The following is a 22,213-nucleotide window of genomic DNA, read 5'->3' on the forward strand; positions in this document are numbered from 1 at the left end:
CCTATGATGAACATGGAATCTCTTCAGCTGAAGATAGATCTGTAGTCACAAAGATACAAATGTTCTATTTGTTTGATGATTTTGATGTAACTATTCATACGAATTAAAAATACCATAACGAACGGACTAGTGTGTGTGTGCTTTGCTGCCCCCTCCCGGATTGAATTGGAACTGCACAACTGTGTCATAGGCTTTATATTACCAACCGTGCATTCATCTACATTAGGAAAAAATATATTTTGACCATATGTTAGCTGACAGGTCATATCTATCACATGGTAAACTTCTAGTGTAGACAAGGCAGTTGTAGTTTTAACATGTGTTAGCTGGTCAAGATAAACAGTTTACCTCTGCCAAGGAAATTCCCACCTGTCCATTTAGGGCCAAATTCTGGCCACTTTGTGTCATCTGAGTGGCACAAAATGGCTGAAATGGAAAGAATCTGCCATCTTGTTTTTTTCTCTCATCTATGGATTTCCTTTTTTGCTGTTCCCCGACCCAAAGAAGGGGAGCTGAAAATAAATGCCTTCCACAGTCACCTAATACAGAAACATGTTTGTTTTAAATCAGGTAGGTGGCAAGAAAGCAGCATTACACATATTGTGGCCTCAAGTTAATGAGACAGCTAAAGCCATTTTCTGCCCTGACTTTACTCCTGCACACCACCAAATTTAATGAGATTGCACAGGGGACAAAGTCACGGAAGAACTTGACAGTGTTTATTTAAAGCAAAATGACGGGGTGTAGCTTCTGAACCAGGGACTGGGAATGAGTTCTCCTAACGTGTCTGCCACTGACTGAGGCCATGGGCCAGTCATTGAACATCAGTGCCTCCGTTTTCTCATTTATAAAATAGAGAATAATATTTATTAGCTAATCTCATGGAGAGGTGTTGTGAGGATCCATTAATAAATATTTGTAAAGCATTATGTAAGTACTACTGTTAGTAACATACAAGATATAAGGAACAGAATTACTGCAAAAGCAAAGGCATTATTAGCATACAGCAATCAAACTACTGAAAACCCATGGTCTGCTATACATTTAAAATGACCTAGGAGTTGAGCCCTTAAAAACATATGGCTCCTACTGACATCTCTACAAGTTCTCATTAAATGTATTTTCAGTTGGTGTAAATGTTTAACATGGGAGTTGTGCAGTGTGCTTGTCTTATATTACTGTAATGATTAGCAGTAGGTGTGTCTGCTGAAGTAAAGAGTCTGAAGGTTATTCAAATGGAAAATTTGGGGACAGAAGAGTGTAGATTATATTTTGTCAAAAAAGCATCCAAACAGTCAGTTAAAATAGATCACAGCACTAGATAGTGCAATGAGACCTTTCAGCCTTGGATTTGAAATCAAAGTAGTGTTGTTGAAAGAGAACAGGATTGTGTTTTTACAAATATTGTAATTGGTTTTCCTTTGGTGTAATGGTCTTTACAATGAAATACTTGAAGGTATGTCAGATCCACCTGTTTCACTGGTAGTACTCAAAACAACAAAACACTCTATTTTTTTCAAGATACTTCTTTTAAAAGTTCTTCTCTCTGAACATAAACAGAGAGAGGGTGTAAAGTTTTTGCTTTGAAGATACACATGCCATGCCACTTTCCCACATTCAGGATCTGCAGTAGTCCATAGAACTCAGTAGTGATCAGAACTGTGGAGGTTATGCAGTAAGTTATATTAGCAGTTTATTACATACTCTCCAAAGTTCCAAGGTAAGTTCTTTATTTAAATCTTCTTGCACTGAATAGAACTTTTTTTCTATTTAACAAGTGCATATAATGGTTTTATTGCAAGTGTATTTATTGTTTAGGCCTTTTCACTTGCACTTTCATAATAAAGGAACTATGATTGCAGGGTCTTTACATTTTTCAAGGTTTCTGAGTGACATAGGTTAATCACGTTTCACAGGAGCTTTAGAAACTCTCTGAAGAAGCTTTCTATAGGCATATGCTTATTGTATGTGACTGTCTCCTACTGTATACTTTGGGTGCCACTCTCAGACTAATTCCCAGAGTAAGCAACACTTTCATTTCGCAGTCTACGATAAATAATGAATTTATTGGCCTATTCTTCCCCTGAGTGAAGATTTTCAAAGCCAGCCACCTCTTGTTCCTGAATATCAGAAGGAGACTGAAGTGTCACTGTGTGTGTCACGGGAAGGAACAGAAGAAAGTTACATTATCAGATGACTCCCCCACTTACTCACTAGTTGAAAACCTGGGAGAACCAGTAAATCTAGAAGTGTTCTAAAAGTCACCAGATCAGGGCTTGGGCCAACAGAGGTGGGAAGTGACCATCTAGAGCCAAGACTCATCACAGAATGTCTTTCTGCCAGTCCCATCCCGACTAAACCAGGAGGAAGTTTTGGATGATCACAATTACTTTATTATCATGGGAAGAGAGGCAGTCTCAAATATAATCATTGAAATAAAAGGCTGGAAGAGACCTTGAGAGGTCATCTAGTCCATACCCCATGCTGAGGCAGGACCAAATAAACCGAGATCATCCCTGACAGGTGTTTGTCCAACTTGTTCTTAAAAACCTCAAATGATGGGGATTGCACAACCTCCCTTGGTAACCTATTCCGGTACTTAATTGCCCTTATAGCTAGAAAGTTTTTCCTAATATCTAACTTAAATCTACCTTCTTGCAGATTAAGCCCATTTCTTCTTGACCTCTTTTCAGTGGACATGGAGAACAACTGATCACTGTCCTCTTTATAACAGCCCTTAACATATTTGAAAACTGTTATCAAGTCCCCAATAAGTCTTCTTTGTTAAGACTAGATATGCCCAGTTTTTTTAACCTTTCCTCATAGGTCAGGTTTTACAAACCTTTTATTATTTTTGTTGCTCTTCTCTGGACTCTCTCCCATTTGTCCACATCTTTCCTAAAATGTGTTGCCCAAAACTGGACATAGTAGTCCAGTTGAGACCTCTCCAGTGCTGAGTAGAGCGGGACAGTTGGGTCTGTTATAGGAGTGGGTAGGTGAGGTTCTGTGGCCTGTGATGTGCAGAGATTAGGATAGATGATCACAATGGTCCCTTCTGGCCTTAAAGTCTATGAGACAATTACCTCTCATGTCTTACATACAACACTCTTGTTAATACACTCCAGAAGGATATTAACCTTTTTGCAACAGCAATACATCATTGGTTTATATTCTATTTGTGATCCACTATAGCCCCCAGATCCTTTGGAGCAATCCTACTGCCAAGCCAGTTATTCTCCATTTTGTGGTTCTGCATTTGATTTGTCCTTCCTTTTTAAGTGAAGTACTTCACACTTATGTGTATTGAATTTTATCTTGTTGATTTCAGATCAATTTTCCAATTATTCAAAGTCCTTTTGAATTTTAATCCTGCCCTCCAAAGGGCTAGTAATTTCTCACAGCTTGGTGTCATCTGCAAATTTTATAAGCATACTCTGCTCCATTATCAAAGTCATCAATGAAAATATTGAATAGTACTTATTGACAGACAGACCGCTCTGAGAACCCTCTAGATATGCCCTCCTGCTTTGACAGAATACCATTGATAACTATTCTCTGAGTGCGGTTTTTCAACAGTTGTGTACCTACATGATAGTAATCTCAGCTAGACATTTCCCTAATTTTCTTATGAGTGTGTCGTGGAACAAATAGGCAGGATCCATACAATTTAGGGATTTATTGGGCAACATAATAAATGTTGTTTATTTTGGGATTTTCAAAGTGTCATAAGGGAGTTAAGTGCCCAACTTTCACTGAACTACAGTGGGATTTGGGAGCCTAACTCTTGTATGCTCCTTTGAAAATCCCACACTTAAACTTCTCCTGGAAATCATCTGATTACCATGGAGATCGCCTGTCGGGGTACTTTGCTGTCGGTGCAAAACACTGCTTGCTAAGTAGGTTGCCTCCTTTTGCTCTAGCAGCTGTGTTTTGGTGGCTGGAATATGTAACCTTATGGAGAGTAGCAGAACCCATCCTCAAGGTAGCAAAGGTGTGGATAATTGTGGCAAGGTCCACATTTGAAAAAGAATGCAGCAATCTTTCCATGCACGGATGGAAATTACTGCTACCTGAATACTCATAAGCAATTGGGTATTCAATAAGCTCCCCAGTTTGTTAACCTTAAAAACATGGAACCAGAACCTCAGCCCTGCCAAAATCCATGCAGCAAAGGAACTTTAAAGGTGCCTCAAGCAGTAACACTAACCCTCCTAATAGCCCTATATATATGTCAAACAAGAAAGCTTAGTAAGGGTGTGTGCCTCTGTATAGTGTCTAGTACCTGATTGGTGCATCTAGGAACTACTGTAACATAAATATTAAATAAAAGCTTAGTACCCTGCTGGAGAGTGCTCTTAGACAGAAGAAGTTACCCAATGTTACCACCTGGGATCTCTCAGAGAAAAAGGAACAGAGCCACCTGTGTAGCCATCCTCTGTAATATAAATTTGCTGCCCTCTCAAAAGTTATTCCATCAACAGTTTCCTGTGTCTGAATGATTGTGTTTTGGTGTGCTGGCCAAATTTTAACTCATATAATTACAGTCAATTTATTTGCAGTCTTTCTGGAATTTCATTTGGATACAGTGCATTTCACTTCCCCTCCTAGACTGTTTTGTATTGTTGGATAAACTGGTTCTTCTGTATGTATATACTTTTCCTCTTCATGGGGTTAATTAATATTTATGTTTCAATGCCCTTGGATGAAAGGAGATATAGAACTGCATCTATTACATATTATTATTTAATTTATAATTTTTTCAGCACTTCTACATCCAGCCAGAATCCAGAACTGCAGAAAAATGCACAGGAAAATGTAAAGTAAGAAATAGGCTAAATTATTTTGACACACACCAAATTTGGTTTGGACACAGGTTTGGGGCTTATGAGTTCATCAGGTTTATTTTACTCACCTCTGAAATAAACACTAAACTCTGTTAAATCACATTAATTCTATTCATGTTGCAACTATTTAACTAAAGAAACTTAAATTATTTTGTTTAGTTTCATGGCTCTTCCGATCAGCTTAGAAAGAAAAGAGAAGCAAAGCAATATAATATTTGTAAACAGTATTCTAATATAAACTTTAAAAATGTTGCTAATACTGGTTATACCAAAACCCGTCTGATGTGGCAGCTAAGTGTCACATGTCATTTGTTTTCCTGTGGGCTCATATTCAAAATAATATACAGTGAAACCACTTCCACCAGGCACATCTCTGTCTGAAGCTAGCACATTAAAGTTATGCCGGTGATTCCAAGTATAATTTAGCTCATTTTAAACTAAAGCCTAACTTCTGCTAGGCATTTGATTTTTGCTGCTGCCTTGGTTAGTCTTTTAGGACAGGCTTCATGGAACAGGTTAAAACAGGAAGAACAAAAGGTGCAAGACGGTATTGTTAGGTTAACCATATGGAAGCATTAAGGAAAGCAGAAATCTGACAAGAGCTATATGCTGCAAATATTATCGTCAATTAACACTAATTAATTAGTACGTGTGAAAATTAACATTTGTGATATCAAGAATTGCATGCAACTTACATAACACTATCTTAAAATACATAAAATCACCTCAAACAAACATTAAAAAGTGTTTCACTGCTTCCTCTTCTAATATATTTGTTAACCATTAGACTACTTTTCAGTGGAATTAACAAAGAAACAAAGACATCCGCAACATGAAAGCAGTCCACTTTGTGCTTTCCTTGCAAGCTGTGCATAAGCATTCAAAAGTATCTTAAGTTAATGAAGACTTAAAGGAGTTCCCTTTACCCCTCTACATTTGTCAGGTTTGGCCTATGAATCTGAAGCATACCTGTTTTAAACACAATAATGTGTGTTTGCAGCTTTTGCTTCTGTTTTATACAGTCATACTGCTCCTCAAGTAAGCTTACATCCATCTTGGTTGGCTGCCTGTCACAGTCTGAATCCTGTTGCTCTGCTGTATGAGTCACTGAGAAAATACCACAGATATATTTGTAAGTTTGCACCATCTGTTTCCACAAGGAAGACAATAGGCAGAAGCAAGAGACGTCCTTCATTATGTTTGCAAAGAAGAAAATCAAGTTCGCAACATTTAAAATGTTCCTAAGTGAAATAATAACTTTTTGGTACCTATAGCAGCCCCCTTCACTGCTTGGTGCATGCAGAGTTGTAGATTTCGATCAACTTGTTTTAAGATACATTCCGTGTGTACTGAACTTCAGAAAACATTTAATGACAAGAACTGTTCAATTGAAGGTAATGTTTACTTAAGGTTGAGCAATTGAATCTTTGCCAAAAAACACAGTGAAGTACAAAACACCATTGAACAAAACAGTCAGGTGAACAAAGGATTGGATGATATTGGTTTATGTAGTAATCTTAAATTTTAAAGGAACGCCATCATGTTGATCGGTCATGAAAATAATTCCATCCAGACTTTACATTCAGGATTATTCTATGCATTTTCCACTCAGCCCTCCCAATCTAATTGTTGCATCTTTGCCAAATATCTTTAAAAAGTAGGTAAGATTCACAACGAAGAAACTTGTGCACATCAATCTCCTTTCAGTGTGTGTGCACCTGGGACTGTAAACTGTGAACCATAGGGGCTGCATGCTCCAGTAGATAAGGTATAGGCTTGGGAGTCAAGAGTTGGAAATTCTGGAATCTGGTCTTGGCTCTACCTCATTTAATTTTCCTGCCTTTCAGTTATTCTGTGTGTAAAATGGGGAGAAATTTTACCTGCTCTCCTTTGTAAAACATTCTGAGACCTATGAAACAGCCTTTCCAGGGGAGCAGTGGGGGCAAAACACCTAACTGGCTTCAAGACTGAGCTTGATAAGTTTATGGAGGGGATGGTATGATGAGACTGCCTACAAGGGCATGTAGCTGATGTGCAGCTGCTAGCAGCAAATATCCGGAGATGGGACACTAGATGGGGAGGGCTCTGAGTTACTACAGAGAATTTTTTCCCAGGTATCTGGCTGGTGGGTCTTGCCCACATTCTCAGGATCTAACTGATTGCCATAGTTGGGGTTAGGAAGGAATTTTCCCTTGGGTCAGATTGGGAGAGACTGGGGTTTTTTCACCTTCCTCTGCAGCATGGGGCCTGGCTCACTTGCAGGTTTAAACTAGTGTAAATGGTGGATTCTCTGTAACTTGAAGTCTTTAAATCGTGATTTGAGGACTTCAGTAACTCAGCCAGAGGTTAGGAGTCTATTACAGGAGTGGGTGGGTGAGCTTCTGTGGCCTGCAATGTGCAGGAGGTCAGACTAGATGATCATGATGGTCCCTTCTGACCTTAAAGTTTATGAGTCTATTGATGAAATGTGTTAGAAGTGTGAAGTATTAGTAAGGCTTTTGCACAGTTCCCACATGACATTCTTATAAGCAAACTAGGAAAATGTGGTCTAGATGAAATTACTATAAAGTGGGTGCACAATTGGTTGAAAGACTATACTGAAAGAGTAGTTATTAAAGGTTCACTGTCAAACAGGGAGGACATATCTTGTGGGGTCCCACATGGGTCATTCCAAGGGCTGATACTATACCTAGGGTCCTTTCTAGGGCTGGTACTATTTTCATTAATGACTTGGATTATGGAATGGAGAGTATCCTTCTAAAATCTGTGGATGATACCAAGTTGGGAGGGTTTGCAATCACTTTATAGGACAGGATTAAAATTCAAAATGACTATGAAACATTAGAGATTTGGTCTGAATTCAACAAATGAAGTTCAGTAAAGATAAGTGCAAAGTACTTCACTCAGGAAGCACAAATACAAAATGGGAATAATTGGCTAAGTGGTAGTACTGCTGAAAAGGGTGTAGGATTTATAGTGGATCGCAAATTGAACATGAGCCAGCAATGTGATGCAGTTGCAGAAATCCTAATATTTTAGTGTGTCTTAACAGGAGCGTTGTATGTAAGACACGGGAGGTAACTGTCCCACTCTCCTCAGCACTGGTGAGGCCTCTGCTGGAGTAATGTGTTGAGTTCTGGGCAACACACTTTAGGAAAGATGTGGACAAATTGCAGAGAGTCAAGGGAAGAGCAACAAAAATAATAAAAGGTTTAGAAAACCTGACCTATGAGGAAAGGTTAAAAAAACTGGGCATATCTAGTCTTAAGAAAAGAAGACTGATTGGAGACATGATAACAGTATTCAAATATGTTAAGAGCTGTTATAAAGAGGACAGTGAACAATTGTTCTCCATGTCCACTGAAGAGAGGTCAAGAAGCAATGGGCTTAATGTGCAGGAATGTAGATTTAGGTTAGATATTAAGAAAAACTTTCTATTAGGGTACTTAAGTTTTGGGAAAGGATTCCAAGGGAAGCTGTGGAATACCCATCTGTCAAGGTTCCTTCCCCACTCTGAACTCTAGGGTACAGATGTGAGGACCTGCATGAAAGACCCCCTAAGCTTATTCTTACCAGCTTAGGTTAAAAACTTCCTCAAGGTACAGACTTTCCCTTGTCCTTGAACCCTATGCTGTCACCACCAAGCATATTAAACAAAGAACAGGAAAAGAGCCCACTTGGAGATGTCTTCCCTCCCAAAAATATCCCCCCCCCAAGCCCTACACGCTGTTTCCTGAGGAAGGCTCGATAAAAATCCTCACCAATTTGCATAGGTGAACACAGACCCAAACCCTTGGATCTTAAGAATAATGAAAAAGCAATCAGGGTCTTAAAAGAAGAATTTTAATTAAAGAAAAAGTAAAAGAATCACCTCTATAAAATCAGGATGGTAAATACCTTACAGGGTAATCAGATTCAAAACATAGAGAATCCCTCTAGGCAAAACCTTAAGTTACAAAAAGACACAAAAACAGGAATATACATTCCATTCAGCACAGCTTATATACCAGCCATTTAAACAAAAGAAAATCTAACACATTTCTAGCTAGATTGCTTACTAACTTTTTACAGGAGTTCTGAAGAGCATTCCTGATCTGCTCCCAGCAAAAGCATCACACAGACAGACAGACCCCTTGTTCCCCCCGCTCCAGCTTTGAAAGTAACTTGTCTCCTCATTGGTCATTTTGGTCAGGTGCCAGTGAGGTTATCCTAGCTTCTTAACCCTTTACAGGTGAAAGGGTTTTGCCTCTGGCCAGGAGGAATATTATAGTTCTGTATACAGAAAGGTGGTTACCCTTCCCTTTATATTTATGACACCATCATTGGAGGTTTTTAAGAATGGGTTGGAGAAACACCTGTCAGGGATGGTTAAGTTTACTTGGTCGTACCTGAGCACAGGGGTCTGGACTCGATCACTTCTCGAGGTCCCTTCCAGCACTACATTTCTATGATTCTATGTTTTCTGTTATTGTGAGTCTTATAAAAAGTTATTTCCTTTGGTATCCCAGCCCTCGCAAAGACCTTCATGAGCTCGTTTACTACCATAGGTGCACAGTGGGACGGCTTCGGGATACCATGTGGCTTACTCTACTATCACCAGTATATAACAGAATCCCAATGCATTCTTCTCAAAGGTCCCAATAAATACACCCCTACCCATTTGAAGGGTACACCCACCACCGGGAGTGGAATCAGGGGGGCCTTAGACCTCCCTTTGGGTCCTGCCAACTGGCATTCAGGACACGAGGCATAGAAATTGTGCACTTCTTGGTGGATGTCCAGCCAGAAGAACCTACATGCCACCCTCTCCAGCAGCTTTTCTCTCCCCAAGTGCCTGGCACACAGCACCGAGTGGGCTAGGTGTAGTAGCCTCTGGCAGAACTTTTTTGGTACCTGCAGTTGGTGCCATTTTTCCTGGGATTGGGTGTCTCTCATCACTCAGTATAGCCATTCATTGCAGAGCTTGAAGTGTGGCCACTGCTTTGCCTATTGGGTTTTATCCTCTTCCCCCTTCAGGACAGCTACCTACTCCCAAGTGCAGCTCAGAGTCTTTTCCTCCCTTTGTTCCTGCATGAAGTCTTCCTCTAAAGGTAGCCAATCATGGCTTGCTTCCTTGGATGTCCTCGGACTAGTGGGCTGTTGGGCCAGTGTTCCTGGCTGGCCTGAGCGACCCCTGCCAGGACCTTTCACCTTGTCCTGTCCCATAAGACCCCTCGTTCTTGGGTTTGGGTCGACCTCTGCCGGGGTTCTTTGTTCCACTGCTGTAGGAGTTCTCCAAACTATCTCCAGTCTCGTCCCAATATTACTGGGTAGGGCAAGGTGGTCACTAAGCTGACTCAGCAAATCTGTGTGGCCCTCTACTTTAAGTTGCACTTTTGTCATATGAGGTAGGACTGCATATCCCTGTGGATGTGTTAGAGTTAGATAGGGGCCCCTGGCTTGTCAGGGAACTCCAACAGGCTTGTCTGGACGATGGTCTAACTACATCCAGAGTCCACCAGGCCCGTCACTGTGATGCCATTGACATGTACTGGCAGCAGCATATTAGTTGTGCCCCATTTCTGGCCTTGGGTATCTGCCGTCCATGCTTGCCCATAATTGCAGTTCATAAAGGGGTGCTCCTGCCTGAAATGCCCCTCCTGTCCACACTCAAAGAAATTGCCCTTTGGGGTCAGTATTATTTGGTCCACCTCTGGGGCAGTGGGTCCTCCTTGTGGGGCGTATCCCCCTCTTCAAGGGCCCCGATCCCGCCCCCATTCCACCTTTGTGGTGAGGTTGCTCCCTGCATCCGGGGGCACCCCAAAGGGTAACAGCCAGTTTAGCTGTCCTTGGTCTTCCCTCCTTGCCCGGCCCTCATTAGGGGTCAGAGTCTTGTTTCCAGGAGTCCCTTCCCTTGGCATTAGTGAGGCTGGACCCTCTGTGGACACATAATTTTCCATTAGGATCATGGTCTCTGCCAGTGTTGACAGCCAATGGTGCTTTACCCACTCCTTCACCTTGGTTGGGAGAATCTGGGTGAATTGTTCTAGCATGATCATTTCCACCATCTGTGTCACGTCTGTTTTTATGGATCTAACCAGCGCCAACACTGGTTCTTCAATTGTTGGCCCACCACCTGGGGCAGGGTTCCAGGCAGTTACTGTCTTTGCAAAACCTCTGGCGGAACGTCTTGGGGTTGATATCTAGGTAGTCGAGTATGGCTTTTTTACCTGGGTGTAGTCTAGTGCTTCAGGGATGGGAACGTCTTGTCAGAGTCTTGTCACGTCTTGTTGACCTCTGTGACAAAAAGGCCTGGGGCAGCTTGGTGCTTCAGCAGCTTCTCGGCAGGAGCCTACAACACAAAACTGCTCCCCTGTTCCGTCCAACCGGACTAAGCTGAGCTGCTCCCGTTTGATCTCAGTCTGTACTGTGAGCATGCCCAGCACAGGTGTCTGGGTGGGCCTTTCTGGGCACAGAGTTGCTTCTTAACCCTTTCTTCACCAATGTGGGGTTTGTACACTGTATCACACACGTGACGTTGACAGTTTGTGTTCCAACTGTTATAAAGCTTTAATTTTTTGAATCTCTATGTCTACTGTGATTAAATAATTATTGTCTGACCCCCTATAGTCAGTTTCCCCCATAATTTCCCACAGTTGTGAAAATTTAAATTGATTAAATATAAAAAATGTTTAAAACTCATAATTTTGCTCAACTGGGAAAATTAAAATAAATAAAAATTAAAAATAAATATCAATATTATCTGTCAAAATTATATTTAAAAAAAATCGAATTCTGCCAAGCCTCATCATTCTTTAGGGATCCTCAGCACACTTGTGACACGCAGGCCTGCTCCCTGCCTAATCTGCCATACTGTCTATCTTACATTACCAAGAGGATGATAAGACAAAACAGCTGCTGATCAGGAGATGTGGATCCTTCCTGTAGGTAAGCTCCCTGCTACTGACACTGGAAGAGAGCATATGACTCATAAGAGTTGTCACATGGATCACACCTTTGGTACGCTAATTTGATAATCTGTCTCCAAGAATGACTGGTACTTGATGCTTTGGAGGAAAGTGAGCTCCTCCTCCCATAATGCACTTGGCCGATTTTGCAATGCTGCTCTGAGTTGTGGGGGAAACCGGTATCCTTCTCCACACCCTCAGGCTATCCGTTTATACAATGAAGCATGAGATTTGATTGACCTAATAGTTTTAGCTGGCATTAGATACAAACATTATTAATGGTCATAAAGTTACCCAGCCCTTTCTAAAATCAAACACCAGTATTTGACTCATTGACCACTTGTGAACGTGTATTGCACAACTTGACTATATGCTGCATAAACAATAGCCTTGACAGCATGTCTTGAAAGTTAAATTTAGGTTCTACTCTAACAGATGTGCATCTACCTATTAAATAAAAAGGCATTTAAAGTATATTAAAGTCTATATGAGGCAATAATGTCTGGTAGCAGTAACTTTACAGTCTAAATAGAAAAACACAAATAAGGAAGAGACATAGAGGCACAGTGACTTAGTGCTCAAAGTCACACAGTAGGTCAGTAGCCGAACTGGGAACAGAAACCAACTTTCCTGACTTTCAGTCTTGTGTGCTATCCACTGGAACATGCTGCTCTAAAGTAAACTAATGACTAGGGGGTCTGATTAAAATTCCAGAGGTAGGAATATAGATTATTTTTGGAAACACTAATATGCAACTAGAGTGTGATCCATGAAACAAGCTACAGGTCTAACCTAGAGAAGTTAATACAGCAAATGGATTTAATTGTGCTTCTGATGTTCAGTAAACTGATGCAATTAATCCTTTGAAATGGAACACCTGCAGCTTCTGTTCCCACCAAAGTTCAATATGAGCGAGTAACAATAGAAGGATTTGCTTTGTACTCATGCCTCACTTATGTATTAATGGTAAAAAGAAAAATCTGTTTTCTCACTGACATACAGACACTACTGGAATTGCTTATCTTTGGTCAGAAAGGCAGGATACATGCTCCTTTCTGGCATTGTCACCATTTGTGCTTTGTAAATCAGCTAGCAGGTGACACTTCTGAGAGAAGAGCAGCTAATACCCTCCTTGTAGGTCTAATTCTGATAATTTCTTTAGATCCACTCTGAATTCCCATCATTGTGTTCTCCCTGAAGAATGCAGGAGGTGGCACTATGGGACTGGTGTGGCTGGTCTGGGTTTTTTTTGTCTTAATGTTAGAAACTTACAGGCCCAGGATTAGGCCCATATATTGCAAGGACCATCTTTTTGTTCTGTGTTTGTACAGCACCTAGCACAGGGGCAAACCTTTTGGCCCGAGGGCCACATCTGGGTATGGAAATTTTATGGCAGGCCATGAATGCTCATGAAATTGGGGGTTGGGATGCAGGGGGGGTGAGGGCTCCGGCTGGGATTGCGGGCTCTGGGATAGGGGTGGGGATGAAGGGTTGGGGGTACAGGAGGGTGCTCTGGGCTGGGACTGAGGGGTTTGGAGGGCAGGAAGGGGATCAGGGCTGGGGCAGGGGGTTGGAGTATGGGAGGGGGGTCAGTGGTGCAAGCTCTGGGTCAAGCAGCTCCTACAAGCAGTGGCTCCTACACGGCGGCTTGGCCAGGCGGCTCTGCGTGTTGCCATGTCCACAGGCACAACCCCTGCAGCTCCCATTGACCGTGGTTCCCAGCCAATGGGAGCTGCAGGAGTGGTGCTTGGGGCGGGGGCAGCATGCGGAGCTCCCTGGCTGCCCCTATGCGTAGGAGCTGGAGGGGGGACATGCCTTTGCTTCTGGGAGCTGCGCAGCGTGGGGCAAGTCCTCGACTCCACTCCCTGGCAGGAGCTTGAGGGCCGGATTAAAACGCCTGGAGGGCTGGATGCGGCCCCTGGGACGTAGTTTGCCCACCCCTGACCTAGCATAATGGAATCCTGGTCCAAGGTCCTGTGGTAATACAAATAATAAATAGTAATAAATAATATTAATAACAAGCACAAAAAACATTTCTTTGCACTGGTACACATATTTTTGCACATATGTAGGCTTTGAGACATTATTACTTAGTAGAGTATCTGTGCAAGCTTGTCTCAATTAACAAACTGTCAAAATGTCTGATCTGAGTGACAATTTGATTATGGATTGAAATCTGAAGTGCAATATTCTCTTTAAAGTCTGTTTTACATCACACGGCAGAAGCAATTTTTCATTTCCTAGAGGTAAAAAATTGTGGGGTGCTTCAAAATGCAAAGGCACTGGCTTTTGCCATAGGTAGACATTTACTTTCCTTGACCTTGTTTGCAGAGCCTCTCATCAGGAGAATCTACGTAATTTTATCTAGTAAAAATAATTTGCTATCTAAAAGTCCATTAATTGATTAATTGAATTTTTCTGGGAATCTCTAGGCAATAATTATTGTTGATTTAACAGAAGAAAAAAACAATGTTCCTAATGGTTAATTACATCTGTGTTTGTCACCTGTATCATTATATTTGTCTGCAGATCTGGCACAAAATGATGTTTAGACTCAATGATACGCATGATTGTACAGTGGCGTACATGGTTATTTGCATTGTTTATATGGGTAGTGTTGGATGATATACTCCACATAGTTCGATTGGGGTACAGAGATAGGTTCCAAATATCTTGCAATTTTTTTAATTAGCATTAGGAAGCAAAATCAAGGGTATTATCATAATCCTCTGCCTTCCTATAATTTTCCTTTTTATACAACCTTGAAAGGTTAAAAGCAGACTATTACATCAAAAGATAAACACATGCCAGAGGACTCAAATAAAGGTAAAACACACAAAGAGAAGAAAGAAACAGGATGTCTACTATAGTCTGATTAATTGTACACATTTTGGGTTCCAGAAAATATTGGCAGTCAATAGTAATTGCTTACTTCCTTTTTCATGAGATATCTGATAAGCGTATGCAGATTTCAAATACATCTTTAACTCTGAGACCTAGTTAAGGCATGATAGTTACTAGGGATTTAGCAATGGTTAGAACACAAGGCTGGCCTTCAGGACTCCTGATTCTACTTCAGCTGGCCCCACTTGGGGATCACAGCACCTGTGCTGCGAGTTTCCAGAATCTTCCAATGGGGCCACTCATACCTTCCCCCACCTCCTCTCATAAAGAATTTGAGGATATGTAAGGGGAAGTGACCTCAACCATCCTTCAGTTCCTTCTAAGTGTGAAGGTGTGATGGGGTCCCCGGGGTACAACCTGGAACTGTAGGACCACTGTGCTCCCTTAACTCTTCAGCCTGGGTTGTCTCGCACAATACCGTGCCAGTGACAAACAGCGAAACCCCACCAGGAGTTGTGATCACTCAGCCATTCGCATGTGGAGCCCCACACCCAGCTAAATTGCATGAATGCTCCCTGAGCCTCTCATGTATCACAGAGAGAGAGGCACCAGCCAGTCATCGTAGCTCCCAGCCTTTCACCCCGTCTTACACTGCTCAAGATACCCTTGGACAGTGGAAGCTCATTAATTAGTTTGCCACTTCTTCAAAGGAAAGTGAACACACACCAGCCTTTGTAATCTGAGCTGAGATCCCACAAGCACTTCAACTAAAACTACACCATTTTAGGTGCAGTAACTCCTCCTTTAACATCATCTCGGTTAATGTTGTTACCTTGCTGATCAATTAGAGAACATGCTTGTTTAAAGTTGTGCAATGCTCCCTTATAATGTTGTTTGTCAGCCCCCTGCTTTGTCCTCTGCTTGCAGGAAGAACAGTCCGTTGGAGCTAGCTGGTGGGGGATTGGAACTAGGGTAGACCGGCAACCCCCATTCAACTCCCCGCTCCCCCAAATTCCTTGAGTGGCAGCTGCCAAGCAGGCTATCAATTGCAGGGCAGTTCAGCTGTTCCTCCCCCCACTGCCGTGTGCTGTTCCTGTCCTCTGCCTTGGAGCTGCTGCTGGGAGTCTCCTGCTTACTATGCAGAGGGAAGAGGGGTGCTGATGTCAGGGTGTCCCCCTCCCCCCACTTCTGTACCTTATCTCCACAGAGCAGCAGGGGGGACAGGACAGGGCTCAGGACAGAGGGAGCTTGCTGGCAGCAGCTGCTGTCTCAACTTGCTGATCTACTTAAAAAGGCAATGTACTTAGAGTGAGGTCAGCGTATTTAAAGGGGCAATGCGCATCTCACATCCACCCACCGTGTGTCTCTGTCTGTCTCACACCCACCCACCGTGTGTGTCTGTCTCTCACTCCCTGTCATGCTGTGTCTCCTCCCTCCTTTCGTGCTGCTTTGTAGAGTGTTTCCTACATTAACAACACTGTGTTAACCCTTCAGGGCTCAGCCAAGTGCTAGTTCATCATTTAGCAGTAGGCATTCCCTGGGAAATATCCCATGCTTTTACTCCATCACCTCAACCAAGCTTCACAATCATCATTGCTGTGTACAGTATTAAATTGTTTGTTTAAAACTTATACTGAAATGTATATATAAATAATTTTTAAAAAGGCTTTTGTCTGAACCTAACCCCTCCCCGCCCCCTATTTACATTAATTCTTATGGGGAAATTGGATTAGCTTAACATCGTTTCACTTAAAGTAGTATTTTTCAGGAACATAACTACAATGTTAAGCGAGGAGTTACTGTAAATAAAACAGATTTATTAACTATAGAAAGATAGATTTTAAGTGATTATAAGTGGTAGGCAGAAAAGGTCAGAGGTAGTTGTTAAAGAAAATAAAAGGTAAGCACAGAGTCTAAATCGTAAACCTTATTAGACTAGGCAGTATTTGGATTTAGTATTTGGTTTTTTTCACCCCACTGGATGTTGCAGGTATGTTATTGCTCTTAATACACTGGCTTTCCCTTTAAGCCTGGGACCAGTTTCCTCAGTTCAAGTCTTTGTCTTCCCATGGTTATTGTTGCTTCCAGAGTAGATGGCGGGTAAAGGTAAAAGAATGATACCACTGTCCCCTATTTTATATCCTCAGTCCATGTGCCTGGAAAACACTAACCCAGACATGTCCTGGTGGGCTTTGCTGTGTCACATAGCTGAGCAATCCCCCACTGTGTTTTGCTTGTCCATCCCTCTTACAGCATTGTAAATCCTTTGTTTACAACTCCCCTGCTGATTAATGGTTGCTTAATACCTTCCTGGGTCCTGGGAGTGGATTACCTCCTTTGTTGTCACTGGTGAACTAACAGTAGAGACTATCAAACTTACAACATATTTTAGTGACAAAATCTGATGACTTCATACCAGGGGTGAAAGTAACTTAAATGGACTTACCAGTACTCAGGGTGGCCGGGCTCCTGGGCAAGGTGTGGGGGATGGCTTTGGGCCCCTGGAAGGAGTGGGCCCTCAAGCGGAAGGGGCGGGACTGGGGCCAGATGCACTTATCTGCCTCCGTTTCCCCATCTGCAAAATAGTGAGGATAACACATACTGCTCAGAGATGTTGAGTTTAATGTATTGTTTGTAAAATGCTTTGAGATCGTTGTATGAAATGTGATATGGAAGTGCAAAGCTTTGCTATTATTCACATCAGATGGTTGTTTGAATAGGAATGAATTTGTCTTTGATAGCTTTTAATCAATACAAATACATTTATCTTCAAGTGGAGTTTGATAAAAATAAAGTGTAGAGTGAGAGATCTGGTTAATCTGTTGTTAACAATAGTTAATCTTAGTTCTATTTTTATCTAGATCACAGCTTTATTTTGCTGAGCTATTGTCCTCTGAGCATAAGGACGCAAATTAGGTCAGTTTTCACTACAAGGTCAAATGTGTCAGATGTAGAAAGCAGCCTTAAAAAAACTTGCTGTCTGAAACCAGTTAGGGCACTCTTCTCCCAAGATCTTGTTAAGTGCCAAGGTGGTGATAATGGGTAAAGTCAATATGGGCAAAGAAAGTGCCTGTGGAGGTGTTCCAAAAAAACTCTTAAAGGGTTGGAAAAATTCACCAGTCTCAAATACCCATCCTTCCTTTCCCTTTTGCATAGAAACCTCATGAGGAATTTGCACAGGACTTCATATAAAAGTGTTGGGATTTATAAAATTGAAGGTTAAAAAAAGAAGTTCATGGAGTCCTGGTCTGTGACTAGGCCTCTTAAGTACCACAGTAATACACATAATAATAAAAATAAAATAATAAAAAACATCAATAGAAATTCTTGTATCATTTCTGATACCATTGACCCTTTTGCCTATGGATTAAACTAACATGATTAAAATGAGAAAAAAGTGTTGTTTTGACAAAAAGCTAAATGGCTTCTTCATTGCATGCTCTTAATTATATAGCCATCTGTGTGTATTTCAATGTGTTAATCAGTTGAAACCCTATTTTTCTAAATAAAAAAAGACATTGACTATAACACACTAGGGTCCCAATTTAACTTCCACTGAAGTCAACAGAAAATTTCCCATTGACTTAAGTGGGAGCTGGATGAGACCGCTGGGATTTTTTCTGTGTTCGCATATGCTAATTTTACACTCTCTGTTCCATTGACTTCAGTTGGGTTACTCAACAACAGTGTGGTCATCAGCATTAGTTTGGTTTTGGCAGCTTTTTGATATGGACATGTTATGAGGATGGAAAACCAATGGACTATGAAGCATATTTGCCATGGACTGCTATTACAAGGCCAGCAATTAAAGTGTCACAAAAAGCTTTGGTGGTGTGATAATATCATCAATGATGAACATACACTGAATATCCAGCCAGACCACCTTAATGACCTAGCTAGACATTGAACATGGCAGTGCTCAATCTGTAAGGATGATATGTCTCTTTGGGATTTGCCATGATGATGATAATGATGATGGATGAAAGGTTCACATATACTGAAATAAAAAAAGGAGTACTTGTGGCACCTTAGAGACTAACAAATTGATTTGAGCATAAGCTTTCGTGAGCTACAGCTCACTTCATCGGATGCATTCAGTGGAAAATACAGTGGGGAGATTTATATGCATAGAGAACACGAAACAATGGGTGTTACCATACACACTGTAACAAGAGAGTGATCACTTAAGGTGAGCTATTACCAGCAGGAGAGCGGGGTGGGGGGAAAAAACCTTTTGTAGTGATAATCAAGGTGGGCCATTTCCAGAAGTTGACAAGAATGTTTGAGGAACAGTGCGGGGTGGGGCAGGGGAATAAATATGGAGAAATAGTTTTACTTTGTGTAATGACACATCCACTCCCAGTCTTTATTCAAGCCTAAGTTAATTGTATCCAGTTTGCAAATTAATTCCAATTCAGCAGTCTCTCGTTGGAGTCTGTTTTTGAAGTTTTTTTGTTGAAGAATTGACACTTTTAGGTCTGTAATCGAGTGACCAAAGAGATTGACGTGTTCTCCAACTGGTTTTTGAATGTTATAATTCTTGACGTGGAGATAGGCCCCAGAGCAGCAGCAGTAACATTTTGTACTGTCCTTTAGGGCAAATTCCCCTCTCACTCAACAGGGCTTGGTAGAACAAGGCTGCATGAATCTCCTGTTTCACTACTGGTGAATCTGGCCCATATAACTTTCTTTAATACTCCCTACAGCAGCTTCATTCCATTACCTTTTATCCAGACCTTGTTGCCAAAAGAATGTAAGCAGGGTCTGAATGAGCTCTTCCCTGACATCTAGGGATGAGCTGCAGGAGAAGACTTCAGGAACTGACACCATTTGCATAAGACATGCCTAGTTGCACAACATGATGGACCTGCGTTGCCCAAATGATCACTTTTGACTGGTGTTGGATTGCAAGTCACTTTGTTACTGGGGGGCAGGGGTAATAAAGTGTTGTTACCTTTGTTGTGTGAAAAATGGGCAGCAGAATGGTGTTTGTCATGCCATGATTGAGGGACTCACCCTCAACTGAACTGCACTCACTAAACTGAGGGCAGGAGCGCCAAAGGCCGGGGAGATGAGAGGGTTGGGATAGGTGTTTTTACCTGGTGGTGTGGGCTCTGCCTAAGGGTCCTAGACATCATTTGATCCTCCCCCTCTCCAGTGTGTAATGGAAGAGCTGATTAAGACTCAGTTGACAGTCGTTTGGTGCAGATCAATAGAGCTGAAATCACTGATAAGTAGGTCTTAGTATTAGACCTACTATGGGACAGTATCTCTGATGAAAGAGAATGCCCAGCCTGTGCTAGCAGTGAGGCTTCCCCCACTAACAGCTGCAGTCACTGAGAGCTGAAAGGTGTGTTAAGTGGTGGGACCTCAAGACATCCCTGAGCAGACAGCAGTGGAGCGGTGAATGGATGGCATGGTACAAGAGATTTTTCAGCTGCTCTGTTCTGTGCAAGGAATAAGAATGCTGCACTGCCATCACTAGCTGAAGCAGGGAGAGATTGAAATTAAACTTGTTTAAAATAATTAAAAAATAGAGTGGTGATAGTGAATCATAGTGTTAGGGTACACTTAGATATGGATAGTTGTTTATAATTATAGAGGTTTAATAATTAATATATTTTAGATGCTTTTAGATGGTTATGGCTGATAACAAGATGGTGGTGGCAAGCAGTCAGAGTCAGAGAAATCCAAAATTGAGGTCTGGGAGAGATTGGGCCAATAGTAAGTAAGCAAGCTGAGGTGAAATAGAGGTCACTCCAAAACCCTGAAGGGAGGGGTCAGTGAAGCATAACACAGGTCTTCAATCAGGTCTGGCTCCTAAGGCACAGGTCTTCAGTCAGATCCAGCTTTGATTGACAGAGGGCTTAAATCTGATTGGTGGGAATGCTCAGGATTGTAAAAATAATCAGAATATGCCGAAATCTGTATATAAGGCAGAGAGCTGACAGGCTTTAGTCCAGTGGTGGGCAACCTGCAGCCCAGGTGCCACAGGTCTCATTGACTGTCCACAGGCACGGCCGCCTGCAGCTCCCAGTGGCCATGGTTCGCCATTCCTGACCCATGACAGCTGCGAGAAGCGGCGTGGGCTGCAGGGACCTGCTGTCTGCCGTTTTCTGTAGCTCCTATTGGCCGGGAATGGCGAACCACGGCCACTGCAGGCGGCCGTGCCTGTGGACAGTCAATGTAAAAACTGTCTTGCGGCCTGCCAGTGGATTAGCGGCCGCAGGTTGCCCACCACTGCTTTAGCCAGTCCTGGTGTGAGTGAGAGGGAGCAGATGCAGGAGGGAAGAAAACATCTAAAAGAGCAAAATCACTAAAGAAGAAAGGAACAGAACAATGGACAGCAGAATATAAATAAAACAGAAGGACCTTTTCAGAGGAAAAGAAGACTATGGGAAAAGTAAGCACAGTGATTTTGATAATGAATTGAATGAGTGGGTGTGTTTGAGATAATAAAGTTGGATGTCTGTGTATGTTTGTTATTATGTTTTTAAATGTTTCAAATAAGTAACTTGTTGCCAGCATTCTATACGTGAGTGGCCATTGCATATAGAATGTAACCACTGAAAAGCCTTTCTAGTCATATATCATCATGTTAAATACTTTAACATGTATCTGCGATTAGTTTGTTATCTTATGTGTCTTATAAACTGTAAGAACTTATTTTTTGTTCCAAATATATACTTTAGATTTACTGTATTAGGACATGTTGTGTTAAATAAAAGTTATTTTTGATTTCAAAGAATTGCTTCCTAAGTGTCAATCCTTTGAGCGGAGGGCTGTATCCATGTCCTCCCAGGGGTTAACATAATTAATCTGTTCTGGAGAGTTCTCCATAGGTTGGAGGGAAACTCCCTGGTAAAATCCTGTCAGTTCCTCTAGGGTGGGCCACCCCCTTTCATCTACCAAAAAACAGATAAATTACTGATATAGGCAGGCTGTTGTGGGGGAGCCTTAAGTCTGATTTTAGGGGTAACAGGCAGAGCAGTAAATGGAGCAAACAAAGCAAGCTGCCAAATGGCTGGTGAAGCAAGCAGCCGGATAGTGGAGCGACCAAGGTGCCTTACATCCTGCACCCCACTCCTGGTGGGAGGTGAACTCACATGACTGTACCTCTGAACTCTAGGTCTTCACTGACCAAAGACAACAGTTGTGAGTGGGGTGAGGGGGAGGGAGAGAGGGATGGACGGGCATGTTAAAGGAACTTTTGTTTGAACGTTCTCACCAACAGGACAGGGATGCCATTTGGGGGGGGGCTGGAGTCCCCCCCCGAATTTCATACAGGAGGTGTGCAAGCTCCCATGTGGAGCTCTTAAGAACAGCAAGGCATTAATGTGAAATGTAAGTTCTGCAGAGGATGTGTCCCCCTGGGGCCGGGAGTCAGTATTTTGTTTACAAACAGAGGCAGGGTGATTAAGATAAGGATCTGAAAGTCTAGCCTCTAAAACAGGAATTCCTGGGCAGGGGTAAGGAGGAGGGATTGTTTTAGAGATAACACATGGGACTCAGGAAAAAATACAGCCAAGCCCTCAGAGCCAAGGTTACATTCAGAAAAGGGGGAGATTTGGGAGTGTA

The 22,213-nt window shown here is 42.0% G+C and overlaps 2 protein-coding genes across 5 annotated transcripts in view; both read right to left on the reverse strand.

Annotated features, from left to right (window-relative positions):
- The window catches only part of NUB1 (negative regulator of ubiquitin like proteins 1), a 374,196-nt gene that overhangs the window by 40,920 nt on the left and 311,063 nt on the right, over positions 1 to 22,213 (reverse strand). The gene's annotated exons all lie outside the window — the stretch shown is intronic.
- C2H9orf152 (chromosome 2 C9orf152 homolog) overlaps positions 1 to 22,213 on the reverse strand; it is a 29,782-nt gene that overhangs the window by 1,534 nt on the left and 6,035 nt on the right. The window contains exons 4-5 of one of the 2 annotated variants that reach the window (XM_073334657.1): positions 17,082 to 17,210; positions 5,814 to 5,951 (exon numbers count right to left, since the gene is read on the reverse strand). In XM_073334657.1, coding sequence (XP_073190758.1) covers positions 5,814 to 5,951; positions 17,082 to 17,210 — 267 coding nt within the window. Of the gene's footprint in view, positions 1 to 5,813; positions 5,952 to 6,112; positions 6,202 to 17,081; positions 17,211 to 22,213 lie in introns of those variants that run through there. The other variant, XM_073334658.1, reaches the window with a different exon arrangement.

This window comes from Lepidochelys kempii, chromosome 2 (genome assembly GCF_965140265.1).
Source record: "Lepidochelys kempii isolate rLepKem1 chromosome 2, rLepKem1.hap2, whole genome shotgun sequence".
NCBI classification, from domain to species: domain Eukaryota; kingdom Metazoa; phylum Chordata; order Testudines; family Cheloniidae; genus Lepidochelys; species Lepidochelys kempii.